The 17,008-nt window shown below is 43.6% G+C and overlaps 1 protein-coding gene across 1 annotated transcript in view; it reads right to left on the minus strand.

The window, feature by feature from the left end:
• pttg1ipb (PTTG1 interacting protein b) overlaps positions 1-15,433 on the minus strand; it is a 37,051-nt gene extending 21,618 nt beyond the window's left edge. The window contains exons 1-2 of the mRNA XM_063051692.1: positions 15,321-15,433; positions 8,523-8,661 (exon numbers count right to left, since the gene is read on the minus strand). Coding sequence (XP_062907762.1) covers positions 8,523-8,613 — 91 coding nt within the window. The 5' untranslated portion in view covers positions 8,614-8,661; positions 15,321-15,433. The remainder of the gene's footprint in view (positions 1-8,522; positions 8,662-15,320) is intronic.
• Between the last annotated feature and the right edge of the window lie 1,575 nt (positions 15,434-17,008).

Below are 17,008 nucleotides of genomic sequence, written 5' to 3' on the forward strand. Positions count from 1 at the left end.
TCATCCATAACTAATAAACAATTTGATATTATTTTCTACTTCAAACCAGAATGTAGAGATTGCATAAATTGTACATACGAACCTAGACATACAACCTATTGAATCCATTTAACAGTCATACATACTGAAACTACCAATTTCCTTCAAGTATAGGCTTTAACCAATAAACAGTATATTTAATATTAGTAAAATAAATGGCAATTTCAATTAGAGGCCGACAAATTAGAGGTAAATTCCCCAAATCTTAAAATATACAGGTGGAAAAAGGGATTGTCCCATTTTTCAAAAAATTAAGGAGCATTGTTCTGTGACAATGACAAAACTAAGAATCTCTTTGACATAAGTTCTGATATAATTCGAATGTCAGTAGCCGGAAAACAGCAACAAACCTGACAGGAAATCAGTCACTGACACTTTAACCCTTTGTAAGTACCAGTTCAGTAAGTTGTGCTCTAACTCAAAATCAGAATCAGGTTTAAAATCACCGGCCTATGTTGTGAAATTTGTTGTTTTTGCAGCAGCTGTACATTGTAATACATAATAATAAAACAGAGAGTGTGTGTAGCTTGTTCTGGGTGGTGGGAATCCTTAATTGATGGATGCTCTTTGAAGATGTCTTGGATGCTGCTGAGGCTAGTGCCCATGATAGAGCTAAGTTCACAACTTTCTGCAGCTTCTTTCGACCCTGTGCAGTAGACTTCACCACACACACACACACACACACACACACACACACACACACACACACCACCCCCCCCAATGGGGACATAACGAACCTCCTCAAACTCCTAATAAAATATAGCTGCTGTTCTGCCTTCTTTATAACTGCGATAGGTTGGAACCAGGATAGATCCTCAATGATATTGACATCCAGGAACTTGAAATTGCTTACTCTTTCCATTTCTGATCCCTCTGTGAGGACTGTTGTGTGTTGCCTTGTCTTACCCTTTCTCAAGTTCACAATCAGTTCTTTGGTTTTACTGATGCTGACACTACTGAACTAGCTGATATATCTTGTTCCTGTGCACCTTCTCGTCATCATCTGAAATACTGCCAACAATAGTTTGTATCCTCAGCGAATTCAGATGGCATTTGAGGTGTGCCTAGCCACGCAGTCATGGGTCTAGACAGAATAGAGCAGTGGGCTAAGCACACATCATTGTGGTGCAACACTGTTGATTATCAGACAGGTGGATCCACACAGACTGTGGTCTTCTGCTTAGGAAGTCAAGGATCCAGTTGCAGAGGGAGGTACAAAGGCCCAGGTTTTGGAGTTTTTCCAATCAGAATGGCAGGAAGGATAATGTTAACTGTTGTGTTGTAGTCAATAAACTGCACCCTGACACGAGTCCTAAAATTGTCCAGGTGATCTAAGGCTGCATGATGAGCCAATGGGATCCCATTCGCTGTTGACCTATTGTGGCAATAGACAAATTGCAGTGGGTCCAGGTCCTTGCTGAGTCAGGAGTTGATTCTAGCCATAACCAAATTCTCAAAGCATTTCATCACAGTAGATGTGAGTGCTACTGGACAATTGTCATCAAGCAGCTCTCCCTGCTCTTCTTGGGCACTAGCATGATTGTTGCCCTTTTGAAGCAGGTGGGAACTTCCAATGTGGCAGTGAGAGATTGAAAATGTCTTAGATCACAACACACCTGTCGGTTGCTTGACCCAGGGTTTCAGAGCCCTATCAGGTACTCCATCGGGGCCTATTGCCTTGTGAGAGCTCACTCTCTTGAAAGACAATCTGACGCCAGCCTCCGAGACATAGATCACTGGGTGCTACAGGGATCCTCATAGCTGTAGTTCTATTCTCCCTTTCAAAGCCTGCATAAAAGGTGTTGAGCTCATCTGGGGGTGAAGCATCACTCCCATTCATTATGTTAGGTTTCACTTTGTAGGAAGTAATGGCCTGCAAACCCTGCCAACGCTGACATGCATCCAATTCTGCCTCCAACCTCATTCAGAATTGTTCCTTTGCTCTTCAGGTAGCCCTCCATAAGTTGTACCTGCTCTTCTTGTATAGTCCTGGGTCACCAGACATGAATGCCACAGATCTACCCCTTAGGAGACTACAAAACTCCTGGTTCATCCACAGCTTTTGATTCAAGTATGTATAGTATTTTCTCCTCGGCACACACTCATCCACAAAGTTTTAATGAGGTCAGCGACAACTGTGGTGTACTCATTCAGACTCAAAGGTGAATCCCTGAATATAGTCCAGTCCACCGATTCAAAGCACTCCTGCATCTCCTTTGTCCATACCTTCTTGGTCACACTACTGGTGCTGCAGTCTTCAGTCTCTGCCTATACTCAGGGAGTTGAAGTACAGCCAGGTGACCAGTCACTCCAAGTGTGGGTCTGGGATGGCATGACAAGCTCTCTTGATGGTAGTATAATAGTGCTCTGGAGTATTGGCTCCTCTGACTCTACAGATGACATGCTGGTAATTAGTTGGAGACTTTTTCAAGCTCGTTAAAATCCCCCACAGTGATGGGGGCAGACATCAGGGAGTTGTTTAATACATTGCCCAGATTGTATAGAACCTGTATGACACTGGCCTAAGGTAGGGTGTACACTGCTACCAAGCTAATGGCTGAACATTCCCGCTGCAGCACAGGTACACCGCAAGGCTGTGTGCCTGGTCCCCTGCTCTACTGGTTTTACGCTTATGACTGTGCGGCTGAGCCCAGCTCCAAAGCCATATTCAAGTTTGCTGACAACGCAAGATGTTTCAGGTTGAATGAGCGTTTTTGGGACAGCATCGCCACGTTTGTACACCACAAGGAGTTGATCATAAAGCACACTTCACCTCCTCTGCCGTTGAAAAACACAGTAGTCCTATCTTGGCAGTGAATTGTGAAGCCAGCAAGCTACACCACTGCATCCAGGATGGCAGGTGACATCCAAATCTCCGTAAAACAAAAAAACGCAATAGCTTTTAATGTCCCTCTGGTACAGCAATTTTGCTCTGAGATCTTCAATTTTACTCACCAGACACCGTACATTTGCCAGCAGGATAATCAGTGTTGGGAAACAAAAGCTACACTTCCTTAAACGAACTCTCAAACAACCACGGCATCCTCTCTTCTTTTGTCTTAAAGGGGAACCACGTCCATGACCGGAGTCCATTTGAGATTTGTCGACTTTGAGTAGCAAGTTTTTCGTCACCTTAAAACAATGTTCCTTCCTGTACAGTCCATAGATGTTACTGTAATTTTCAGCTGTAGCTGTCTAAAATGTAAACATTTAATGATTTCCATTCAAGCCATTCACAAAGTCGTCTTCTTAATGGCGCCCTGGAAGTGCAAGTTACTATGTTGCAAATTTAAAGTCCCATTCAAGATATTCAAGTGTAAAATCAAGGTCAAGGTGATACTGCACTGAAACTGGTTTCTTTCAGCTGATATTTTATCAGCATACCTTACCCACTCCCTGGATATGCAGAAACAATTTAATGGGCAGGTCATTCCTTGTCAGTATTCCAGCCAATAAATACTTAGCTAACAATAAAATAGATTACCTGGGCAGTATCACAGTGCACAAATTGGCAGAAGATACTAAAATACAGTGGTGGCTTTAAAGCATGTTGACAAAACCCAAATTCAACAATTTTACTTCACTCACAACCAAGAAACAACAGTTGTTTCAAAAAATACCAATTCTGTTCTAATAATCCAGAATCACAAATGTCCTGAAACATTTTGAGTGCGATACAAAATCATTCAGCGTCTTCTCCAACCAAAACCTGGATGGACCATGAGATCTGAAATTTGCTGAGGGCCACATCAGAAGCATTCAAGTCTAGTGACCAAGAAAGTTACAAAAGGTCCATGTATAATTGCTGGAAAACCATTTCACAGACGAAGTGAAAATTCTGGACTAAACTTGAATCAACGAAGAATGCTCAACAGATGTGGCAGAGCGTTCCTATGAAATGGTTCGTAAGCCGGAATGTCATAAAGCGAAGAAGCAATTACCATTAATGTATATGGGAAAATTTTGTGAGCGTTTGCAGACCCAAAAATAACCTACCAAATCATGCCAAATAACACATAAAACCTAAAATAACAGTAACATATAGTAAAAGCAGGAATATGATAAATACACAGCCTATATAAAGTAGAAATACTTTTCTACAATCATTGCCTGAACTGTTCTCCGTAGCGAAAATCTCACGCAAGCGCTCTCAGCAAAAACATGGAGCAAGCGCTCTCCAGTAACCTTTAAGCTATGAAGCTGCCAAATCATACCAAATAACACGTAAAAATACACAGCCTATATAAAGTAGAAATAATGTATGTACAGTGTAGTATCACTTAGGGGAAACGGGAGGACAGCGCCGAGCACACTGATGATGGTGTGTTAGGCTGAGTCGTTGCAGGTTGGGGTGGTGCAGTGGCCCCCACCCTCCGAGCAGTGACTGATACCGATCTGCGAAGCATGCAAGGGTACAGCGGTAGCCGGGAGGCACACAGCACATCTTTAAGAAAAAAGCCGAAGTAAACATGCTAATTAATTAGCATGTTTATTTGGGCTTTTTTCTTAAAGATGTGCCGTGTGCCTCCCGGCTACCGCTGCATTCTCCGCGAATCGGTATCTGTCCGCGGCCTGGGGGTTGGGGTGTCATCTCGTCATCTGTTTCCATTAGGGCAGGGAGGTCATCTTCGTCTATGTCTGCCCGCCTCGATGTCGAAGGTCGAGGTTCGTCATCTGCTGTGGCTGATGTGGAAGGCCTCCTTGACTGCGGAGCCTCGCAGATTTTTAGATCATACAGTTCTTTGTAAGGACTCAAACCATCTTGCAAATATGCCCTAAACTGACATACCCTTTCAAAATTAAAGTCGTACTTTATCATTACTCATTCGGTTTCGATTGTTATCCTTTCCTCTTCCAAATGCATCAGCTCTTCATCTATCAGTTCTTAGTCATGGGATGCCAAAACCTCTTCAACATCATCTTCGTCAACTTCCACAAGCCAAACTCACTTTGTCCTTACTTCGTTCACCACGATCGAAACGCTTAATTATGTCTAGTTTTAAGCTAAGTGTAACACCCTTACGAGCTCTTTCAGGCTTCTCCAATACCTTAGAACTCATCTTGCAAATGGCTGCTCACAGGCACATGTTTAAGCAATGCCAACGAGAATGCCGCTCCGAATCCAGAGGAGAGCTGCTGCTTGGGGCGCGCGCTGCCTTTTATCGCGCGCTGATTTTTTCGCAACAGTGAAAACACCTTCTGTTAGCGAAAACAGGGAACTAACGTAGGTCTTTCATAACAGTGAGGTTTCGTAAAGCGAATGTTCGAAAAGCGGGGGACACCTGTACAATTTCCCAACTGCTACCCACAGATGATAACTCAGAAAAGTATCAACTGTTCAGAAAACTAAGTACACACAATCAACTTGTTCAAAAGTTCAAAGTACACTTATTATGAAAGTAGGCATACAATATAACCTTGAGATTTGTCTCCTTACAGGCAGCCACTAAACAAAGAAACCCAAAAGAACCTACTTCAAAAAATTCCATCAAACACCCAATGTGCAGAGAGAAAAAAAGCAAATCACGCAAACATTAAACACAAGCAATAGTGTTCTGAACTGAAGTCCACAAAGAAAGTCTATCCACAGACCCTTAGTTCAGTGCAGAGCCAAGTTTACCTCGCGGAGCAGTGAGCTGAATCAGTCTGTCTCTCATCTCAGGCCGTCACCCTGATCTTTTCAGTCTGGCCCGGCGCTTAAACCAGTGTTCAACATTGGATTCTGTTGCTTTGATATACTCTGGGGCCTGAACCCCGCCAGTGTTCAACATCGAGTTCTGTTGCTTTGATGCACTCTGGGGCCTGAACCCCACCAGTGTTCAACATCGGGTTCTGTTGCTTTGATATGCTCTGGGGTCTGACCCTCGCCGCCTTGGCTCGGCCTGTTCCCAATCTTTCCGATTCAACCCAGCACTTAAACCGTCGTCCAAACATCGGGTTCAGTCACTTCGATTCAGCCTGGCACTTTTGAATCGAGTGAACCTCTGGTATTTTTCCTCACTTTCGGGAATGGGTCCACTGCCTCGCCTCAGTTCTGCCACATCAAATTGCATCCACGCCCAAAGGGAAGCTGTATGCTATCGTTTGTGGTGATCACTGACCAAAAAGAGAGTGATTAACAGAGTACTTCATTGTTTTATCTGTTTCATTGGCCACCAGCCAGAAGTCACTAAGATTCACCAGCGCCATCTTAAAGTGGAAGAATCACCACAGTACACGACATAAGCAATGAAAGAAAATGAGGCAGAAATGAGATGGTACATAAATTCACCTGAGTGGGTTAAACTTCGACTTGATGAACACGCTTCCTCCAACTGCTTGACAAATGATCACAGGCGAATCCTCCAATTAACCTCTGAACAATGAGCACACTATGAAAATCATATGGAGCCTTCAGCACTGGAATCCATCTTCTCAAAAATCAAAGCATCATGAATAGTTTCACATGCTACTGCACCAGACTCACAGCTACAATCACTTATGGCATATACTTCTAGAAAACCAATCTCACATATAACCACGTACCGATTAGTCCTTTCCTGACAGTTTTTTTGTCAGTTACCTGTAGGTATCAGTGGATGGAGATTACAGACTGGTTAACAGTCTATGAAAATAGAAATGTCACACAAACACAATGCATTCAGTAACATTACGCAAACATAAATACATTTGTTTGCATAAAGTGCAAATATTTATATTTATAATACATTAGAGATTTTAATCCAAAATGTAAACTGAGAAATATAAAAGATTGAGAAATGTAAGAGTATAGTGCTCAATTTAAGCATGTGTATAATTGTAACACTTGTAAAATTCAAAAGACAACAGAAGCTCTCATGACGATTTGAATTAAGAGTAGTAACTAGTAATCACTCTATGTTTAAACAGTATTTACTGGTTCACAGTTCTTCCAAATGAGGAATCAATCTCTTCACATTCACCCCCATCAAGATTGTTCTGGATCTTATGTTTCAATCAAGCTATCTTCCGCTTTTACAAATTTTGACAAATACAAGCAAACTGCCTAACATCTCCTCAAACAACAAGCTTTGCTTTCCAGATATTAGTTTAGAATACCTTCTCTGAAGTGTTTGCAGCTTATCAACAAACAAGAGAAAATCTGCTGATGCTGGAAATCCGAGCAACCTACACAAAATGCTGGAGGAACTCAGCAGTCTAGGCAGCATCTATGGAGAAGAATACAATTGATGTTTTGGGTTGAGACCCTTCATCAGGACTGGGGAGAAAAGGACGAGGACTCAGAGTAAGAAAGTGTGTGGGGGTGGGGAGGGAAGGAAGACCCACAAGGTGATAGGTGAAACCAGAAAGAGGTGGGGAGGGGGAGGAGTGAAGTAAAGAGCTAGGAAGTTGATTGGAGAGAGAGATACAGGGACGGAGAAGGAGGAATCTGATAGGAGAGGACAGAAGACCATGGAAGAAAGAAAGGGGAGAGGAGCATCTGTGGCAGATGATAGGCAGGTAAGGAAATATGGTGAGAGGGGGAGATGAGAATGAGGAATGTGGGGCGGGGGGGTCGTTACTGGAAGTTCGAGAAATGGATGTTCATGTCATCAGGCTAAAGGCTACGCAGACAAGAATATAAGGTGTTGCTCCTCCAACCTACCAACATATCAACAGTGCATCAGCATAGCTTTTCCTATATTTAAACACTATACTCCAGATGTGGTCTCACCAAAACCCAATAAAACTGAAACACAACATTCCCACTTTTACATTAAATTTATTTAGCAATTAACAATAACACTGCGTTACCCTTCTTATTTACTTGTATGACCTACATACTAATAATTTGTGAATCATGAGGACATTCAAATCTCTCTCTCATCTGCAAGCTCTCTCCATTTAATCAGTCAATCCAGATTCTCACTGTTAATGAGCGTTAATTTTGCAGCCAAGCTTTACCAACTCCAGCATCCAATCAGAAGTCAAAGTGACATCTTAGATTGTATCTATCTTAGTCCTTGAAGGGTACGTTATTGAATTGATTCTCTTTATTTAACCAGGTGCGCCAAGTTGACTTGTAACCAAGCCTAGTAAACACCCAATGATAATTATCTCAGATGCATTGAGGAAGATTTGATGCTCCTTGTGTGTGGAATGGGCTTTTGGGTTTCTAACATTTTTCTGTCGTTCATTCTTTGGGGTTTTACTGCTATTTTGCGGATGCCTGTGAAGAGTAAGAATTTCAGGGTGTGTACTACCTACATTCTCTGATATCAAATGGAACCACTAAAAATCTAGGATCTTATCAGTTAGCAAAATAAAATGCAGTTGAATGAGATTCACTTTGACAAACCTTTCGGGTGTGATATGGAGTGATGCGAGATTACTACCTGATATAATGTAGAACTGGGATAAAGCAAAGATACTGAGCACTGAGAAGTCACTTTAGCTGATTATTCCCACAGGCATTTTCCAGGAAAGAGTTTCCAGACTTGGAGGATAAGATTAATAACTCTTACTTGGAACAGGGTCTGAAGTAGCTCCCCCAACGCCAAGGCTCAATCCACAAATAATTCCTATAATTCCCAGTAACCAAATCTGTGGTGTCATCCTGCTCCTCGTCGAATTTCAACAGTTCAATGGTGCAAAATTCAAGTCCTGAAAATTGAAAGACATCATCAGAATCACCAGGAATGAACTACTGATCTAGTTAAAACATCACAACCACAAGCAGCAATTTAAAATTTCTGGCTGCAAATCAGTTTGGTAGAACTCTTCTTCAAATCGAGAATCACAATTCAGAATTTGATCCTATCTAACCAATGTTAGAAATATAATTTCTATGTTAGGAATATAGGATACAAGACAGACCCTCAACACTGAGATGGAATTTTGGACATAACCCATAAAGTGTCCATACTGATATTAAATAAAATGGGGGAAAGCGGGTCACTCTGCTTAACCCCCTTCAATAAAGAATGGGCCCTGTCTTGACCTTACCGTCTGCACAAGTGTAGTGGTCTGCTCAAGGTCCGCGAAGCCCCACATACATAACAATAAACTTTCCAATCTGTCCTCTGATATTCTCCCACACTTTCTCGTCCCCACCCTCCAACCTTTACATGCTCCCCCAACTGAGCCCTTCTGTCCCTGCACCATCTTTCCTGGCTTCTATTTCTAGGAGTTTACTGAATGGATGGGTTAATTCAGAAGCAACTGAGCATGACTAATGGTGATGATCCTGGATCCCCCTTGGAAAATGATAATGCACAGATGGCAGAATCAGCAGACAGGAAATTTAAAAGCAGAGAAGTGAAAATCGATACGGTAATTATGGGCAGTATAAACAAAAAAGTACAATCTAAAATTAGGTTAAGGAATAAAAAGATCTAGATACAGGTGAATATATCTTTGAAAGTACCAGGGCCGGTTGAGAAAATGATCATTAAATAATTTAGAATCCCAAGTCTTATAGAGGCACTAAGTACTACAACAATGTGTTAAACATGATTATAGAGAAGGAAAAGGCCTTAGGCCCACTGAGTCCAACAACCACCCACTCACACATCCTACATTGACTATTTAAAAAAAAATACTGGATTCACATTCTCATCCGCTCCCTCCAGATTCCACTACCGAGCAATGTACAAAGTACAATTTTATAGTCGAACATTCAAGAGATGGTTGGATACTGTTGGTACATGACTAGAGGGATATAGAGGGCTATAGTCTGGGCGTGGTTAAATGGGACTAGGCAGAAAAACAGGTCAGCACAGACATTGCGGGCCCAAGTAACAAACACAAAATGCTGGAGGAACTCAGCAGGCCAGACAGCATCTAGGAAATGAATATGTAGTTGACGCTTTGGCCCGAGACCCTTCTTCAGAACTGGAAAGAAAGGGAGAAGATGCCAGAATAAAAAGGTGGGGGGGGGAGGGGAAGGAGGTTAGCTGGAAGGTGATAGATGAAGCCAGGTGCATAGGAAAGGTGAGGAGCTGGAGAAGAAGGAATCTGATAGGAAGGGAGAGTGGACCACAGGAGAAAGGGAATCCAGGGGAAGTAATAGGCAGATGGAGAAGAGGTAAAAGGTCAGAATAGGGAATGGGGTGGGGGGGGGGTGAGTGAGAATTTTTTTTTACCGGAAGGAGAAATCGATATTCATGCCATCAAGTTGGAGGCTACTCAACAATAAATAAAGTGTTGCTCCTCCACCCTGAGGGTGGCCTTTTGACTGAAATGTTGGACCAGGAATGGGAACTAAAACGTTTGGACACCAGAAAGTCCCGTGGGTTAGAAGGTGCGGTGGTGCTCAACAAAGAGTCCTACAATTTACAACAGATCTCACTAATGTACAAGAGGCCACGTTGGAAGCAACGGACACGATAGATGAGCCCAGCAGATTTGCAGGTGAAGGGGTGCCTCTCTTGGAAGGACTGTTTGGGACCCTGAATGGACTGAGGGAGGAGGTGTATGGGCAGGTGTAGCACCTTGGCCAACTTGCAGGGATAAGTGCCGGGGGTTAGATCAGTGGAGAGGGACCGAACGGACAAGCAACCCATGAAGGGAGCAATCCCTGTGAAAGGTGGTGGGGGAGGAGCAGGTAAATATATATTTAGTGGTAGAATCCCTTTGGAGATGGTGGAAGTTGCAGAGGGTAATATGCTGGCTGTGGAGGCTGATGGGGTGGTAGCTAAGGACAAAAGGAGCTATCACTATTAAGGTGGCAGGAAGATGGAGTGAGCATGGATGTATGGGAAATGGAGGAGATGCTGGTGAGGGCAGCATCAATAGAGGAGGGAAGGAAATCCCATTCTTTAAAGGAGGACATCTCTGATGTCTTAGAATGGAAAGCTGCATCCTGGAAACAGATGAGGTGGAGGTGAAGAAACTAAGAGGAGGGAATAGCATTTTTTCAGGATAGGGCGGTAAGAGGTATAGTCAAGATAACCGTATGAATCAGTAGGTTACAAAAGATTACAAAAGATTTCCGTTGACAGTTTGTCTCCAGAGGTGGGAGTCAGAGAGATCAAGAGAAGGGAGGGAGGTTTCAGAGATAGACCAAGTTAATTTAAGGGCAGAGTGGAAGTTAGAGGCAAAGTTGATAAAATTGACAAGCTCAGCATGGGTGTATGAAGCAGTGTCAATGCAGTTGTCATTGTAGCGGAGGAAGAACTGGGAAACATAACCAGGGAAGGCATCAAACATGAACTGTTCTACATAGCCAGTGAAGAGGCAGGCATAGCTGGGCCCCATGCGAGTGCCCATGGCTACCCTGAGTCTGGAGAAAGTGGGAGGAACCAAAAGAAAAATTGTTCAGGGTGAGGACCAGTTCTGCCAGAAGCAGATTAGTTGGTTCTTTTGTCATAAAGAAGTGGAGAGCTTTGAGACCTTCTTGATGGGGAAAGAAGTGTATAGATTCTGAACTTCCATGGTGACGATGAGGTGATCAGGGCCAGGGAATTGAAAGTTACCGAGGAGATCGAGAGCATGAGAAGTGTCACAGGATGTAGGTAGGAAAGGACTGAACCAATTAGGGAGAAAATAGAATTGAGATACCAGTACATGAGTTCAGTGGGGCAGGAACAGGCAAAGACAATAGGCTACCCAGACAGTCCGGTTTGTGGATCTTGATAGGAGTTAGAAGGAAGCAGTGCGGGGGTAAGGGAACTATAAGTTACAAACTGGCCTGGGGAGGTTTCACCACCTTGGCCGGCTAAATCAAAATACAGTATACAACTGGTCTATTGACAAGGAAGTTGTATAGACAGCATTGTAATTTAGAAAATGCAAAACCACATGACAGGCATAATAAGAAAGGGCTTGTTTCTGTGCTGTGGCGTTCTACCACTAATTAACCTTCTCACCCTGTTTTGGATTGAGAGGGGAAACCAGAGCATGGCAAAGAAACGCACATGGTCACAGGGAGAAGGTGCAAGCTCCGAACAGTTAGCACCCACAGTCAGCATTGAACCTGGCTCTTTGGTGCTGTGAGGCAGCAGCTCTGCTACATCTTGGCTATTTAATAAAAGTAAAATCGCTTTTAATTGCTTTTTAAATAAAGGAAATTATATCCTCACTAAACATGAGTTTCCAGTTTATATGTAGCAGGAAGACACAAATGTGCTTATATTGCTTTCACTGCTCAAATTAGATTAGATGATTCACCTTGCATTTCACCTACAATTGCCCGGAAAGGAACTAAACTACAGGCACTAGATTATTCCAGTTGAATGTCACTGATCGCCACTGATATGCTCTAAATTAACAGCACAGAACATTGAATAGAACAGCAACAAGCACTATGCCACAGCCAAAATTACGATGCCAATCCAAACTAATCCCATCTGCCTGCACATAGTGTGTATCCTTCCATTCTTAAACATCAATCCATTCAATCGGATTCAACCATTTATTTTTGAAAATATTCTGTACAATCTTCTAATCTGACACTTCTTATTTTTCGACTATATAACTTTACTGTCGGTTTCACACTACCTAAAAATACTTTGAGTCGAACGATACACCGCTGACTCTAGCAGAAACAGCTAAAGGAAAAGCTACACACACAAAATGCTGGTGGAACGCAGCAGGCCAGGCAGAGGTACAGTCGACGTTTTGGGCCGAGACCCTTCGTCAGGACTAACTGAAAGAAGAGATAGGAAGAGACAGGAAGAGATTTGAAAGTGGGAGGGGGAGGAGGAGATCCGAAATGATAGAAGACAGAAGGGGAAGGGATGAAACGAAGAGCTGGAAAGTTGATTGGCAAAAGGGATACAGAGCTGGAGAAGGGGGAGGATCATGGGACGGGAGGCCAAGGGAGAAAGAAAGGGGGAGCACCAGAGGAAGATGGATAGAAGGCAAGGAGTTATTGTGAGAGGGACAGAGAGAGAAAAAAGAGAAGGGAAAAAAAAGGAAATAATTAATTAATAAATAAATAAATAAATACGGGATGGGGTTAGAAGGGGTGGAGGAGCATTAACAGAAGTTAGAGAAGTCAATGTTCATGCCATCAGGTTGGAGGCTACCCAGACGGAATATAAGGTGTTGTTCCTCCAACCTGAGTGTGGCTTCATCTTTACAGTAGAGGAGGCTGTGGATAGACATATCAGAATGGGAATGGGATGTGGAATTAAAATGTGTGGCCACTGGGAGATCCTGCTTTCTCTGGCGGACAGAGCGTAGGTGTTCAGCGAAATGGTCTCCCAGCCTGTGTCGGGTCTTGCCAATATATAGAAGGCCGCATCGGGAGCACCGAACGCAGTAGTCACCCCAGCCGACTCACAGGTGTTGCCTCACCTGGAAGTACTATCTGGGGCCCTGAATGGTGGTGAGGGAGGAAGTATAAGGGCATGTGTAGCACTTGTTCTGCTTACAAGGATAAGTGCCGGGAGGGAGATCGGTGGGGAGGGAGGGAACGAATGGACAAGGGAGTTGCATAGGGAGCAATCCCCGCGGAAAGCAGAGGGGGGGGAGGGAAAGATGTGCTTGCTGGTGGGATCCCGTTGGAGGTGGCAGAAGTTACGGAGAATTATATGTTGGACCTGGAGGCTGGTGGGGTGGTAGGTGAGGACAAGGGGAACCCTATCCGTAGTGGGGTGGCAGGAGGATGGAGTGAGAGCAGATGTACGTGAAATGGGAGAGGTGTGTTTGAGAGCAGAGTTGATGGTGGAGGAAGGAAGCCCCTTTCTTTAAAAAAGTAAGACATCTCCTTCGTCCTGGAATGAAAAGCCTCATCCTGAGAGCAGATGCGGCAGAGACGGAGGAATTGCGAGAAGGTGATGGCATTTTTGCAAGAGACAGGGTGGGAAGAGGAATAGTCCAGGTAGCTGTGAGAGTCCGTAGGCTTATAGTAGACATCAGTAGGTAAGCTGTCTCCACAGATAGAGACAGAAAGGTCTAGCAAGGGGAGGGAGGTGTCGGAAATGGACCAGGTAAATTTGAGGGCAGGGTGAATGTTGGAGGTAAAGTTAATGAAGTCAACGAGCTTGGCATGCATGCAGGAAGCAGCACCAAAGCATTTTAAACTAACCCACAAGTAAATATCCCTCCCCTCACAAGGGTGAAAGGGAGATAAACCATCAATCCTGACATTGAATTACCTGGGCCAGGAGATCTGAGCTTTCTTCTCCAAAACCTGGAGATATTGCTGTTACAAGTTAGCCGGGAAAATCAAAACTCCATTTCATTTAAACAGCACAACTGGTTTATTGACAAGGAAGTTGTTATAGATAATATATTGTAATTTAGAAAATGCAAAACCAGATTACCAACATAATGAGAAAATAATCTACCACAGACTAGCAGAGGGGAGAACTCTTCTCCAGAACGGTACCCCGACACCTTTCAGATTCATTCAACACAGGCTAACACTTCCTCCAAAAGACAAACTTCACCTAGGAACAACAGCCCAGATTTTCCAGTCCAATCGCTGAGGTGGGGTTTGACTGTACAATCTTCTGGCCCAAAAGCAAGAGCAATGCCCACTAACAATAGACGGATATTGACTATTCGACTGGTGTCTATACCTATAACACATTGCTGTGCAAATCACCTTAAAATAACCAGGGAAAAAAACTACACAAAATAACTTGCTTCTGTCACTAGGTACAGTTGTGTCTTTCTACAGTATATAAACTGGAAACTCATGTTTAGAATTTGATTTGCAACAAATTTTCTCAATAGTAGATCTCAACGTATATTCGATATACAACAAAAATCCTATCTTATACTTTCGTGTACAATCCATCTGAAAACTTCTTTCCATCCTCAGCCTTGAAATCAAACTCAGGTTTAATCACAGAAAGAAAAGTTCACCTAAAGTGAACATTAAAAATACTGCGGCATCTTCTACTTGACAGAATCGCAAGAGTTCAATAGTGAACCCTAACACTCTGCATTCCACCGGAATTTGAGAATCACATGCTAAACACTAACAGTGGAGTGTGTTTTTTTGCCTTTCTACCCACCTTTGCCCACTATGACACAACTTTAGTTCGTTAAAGTAACTTTCTTTTGCAAGGCCCAGTTGCTCAAGCTAGCACATTGCGCTTTCTTAATTTGGACTAAAGATTATCAGTCTTTCGCGTGAGCATTGATTTTTACTCAAAGACAAAAGGATGTCTCCTACCGTACTGCTAAACTCGTGCCCTATGACTAAATATTTTGTAACCTCCAAGTAGTTTTACACCCTCTTTGATTATTCTACCCTTTCCTCCCCGCATCCACTTCCCACCGCGATCCTCTCTCACACCAACGATAACAATAACCGAACCCATCCGCTGTCCTCTCCTCTGCCGCTTTTCCCCTCTCCCTCTTACCGCTCTCCCTTCGCCACAACTCCGACTCACGGCCTCCCCGGAATCTCAACAACAGCCTCACTGCTGACGTCACTATAGGATGTCATTGCGCTCTGGGTGCGGCTCCGAGCTGCCTACGTGCGCGCACTCCGCAGCCAGCGAGGACGCGGAGACGATGTGCGAGCTGTGCCGCGGACGGCGGGATCAAGCGCATGCGCGCTCGGGACCACCAGCTTGTTATAGATGCGAGATGCGAGTGCCCATTGGGATTCTGTCTATCTGGCAATGTGGACAGCGCTGAAGGGAAGTTCCATGATACTATCTTCAGAAAAGAAACAACAGACTCAGTGGCAATAGAAGTACACATCTATTTACAAAGTTTCAGATTATCCTGCCCTTGACCTTCACAAATTTGCAGATACAGCTGCACAACTTTCTTGGAGAATACTTTGGGTTTGAGACAAACTTGCTCCCATACCACTATGTTGAGAAGACGCCAGTGTGTGAATCTTTTAACAGGTGGTCACTGCACACCAGCTATGATGGAGACTTGACAGAACAATATCAGGGTTTGATATTGAGGAAGTTCAAAACAATTAACCCACATGGTTAGCACATACATAGTCATACAGCACAGTACCAGGCCCTTGGGCCTACTATCTCCATACTGCCCATGTGCACAGTTCCTTTTTGCCCACATTGGGACTGTGTCCTTTTTATAACTTATCGGTTTACATTGCCTTGTAAAAGTATTCAGCTCCCAACCCTTTGTTCACATAAATAAGTAATACAACCAGTGATTGTGATTAATTTATCTGGGAAATTTTTTATTTGTTAATCACATGTACCTTTAACAGTAGAGCCCAAAAAGTAGGGAAAATTGTAAAGCATGAAAAACTAAAAATTCAAAATGGGAAATGTCAGCTGTTCAAAAGTATTTATCCCCTTTTCTCAGAACTTAAACTACCTCCCACAGCTATTACAGCCAGTAACACACATCAAATTTGCTGGTGAACGCAGCAGGCCAGGCAGCATCTCTAGAAAGAGGCACGGTCGACGTTTCGGGCCGAGACCCTTCGTCAGGGCTAACTGAAGGAAAAGCTAGTAAGAGGTTTGAAAGTGGGAGGGGGAGGGGGAGATCCAAAATGGTAGGAGAAGACAGGAGGGGAGGGATGGAGCCAAGAGCTGGACAGGTGATTGGCAAAAGGGATATGAGAGGATCATGGGACAGGAGGCCCAGGGAGAAGGAAAAGGTGGAGGGGGGAAAAACCCAGAGGATGGGCAAGGGGTATAGTCAGAGGGACAGAAGGAGAAAAAGGAGAGAGAGAGAGAGAGAATGTGTGTATATAAATAAACAACGGATAATTACAGCCAGTAGTCTTTTTGGATAAGTCTCCGTTAGCTTTGCACAATGTGATGAAGCAAGACTTTCCCTTTCCTCCTTGCAAAATTGCTCAAGCTGTGCCGGGTTAGTTGGAGAGCAGCAGTGGACAGCAGTCTTGAGGTCTTGCCAGAGATGTTCGATTGAGTTAAGGTCAGGACTCTGGGCCACTCAAGGACATTAACTTTCTTCATTTGAAGCCACTCTTTTGTTGCTCTGGCAGTGTGCTTTAGGGTGTTGTCCTGCTGAAAGATTAACTTTCTCCCTAGTTTAAGCTTTCTGGTGGAGCCTAGAAGATTTTTTAGCCAGGAACTTGCTGTATTTAGCA

This window comes from Mobula hypostoma, chromosome 6 (genome assembly GCF_963921235.1).
Source record: "Mobula hypostoma chromosome 6, sMobHyp1.1, whole genome shotgun sequence".
Lineage (NCBI taxonomy): Eukaryota > Metazoa > Chordata > Chondrichthyes > Myliobatiformes > Myliobatidae > Mobula > Mobula hypostoma.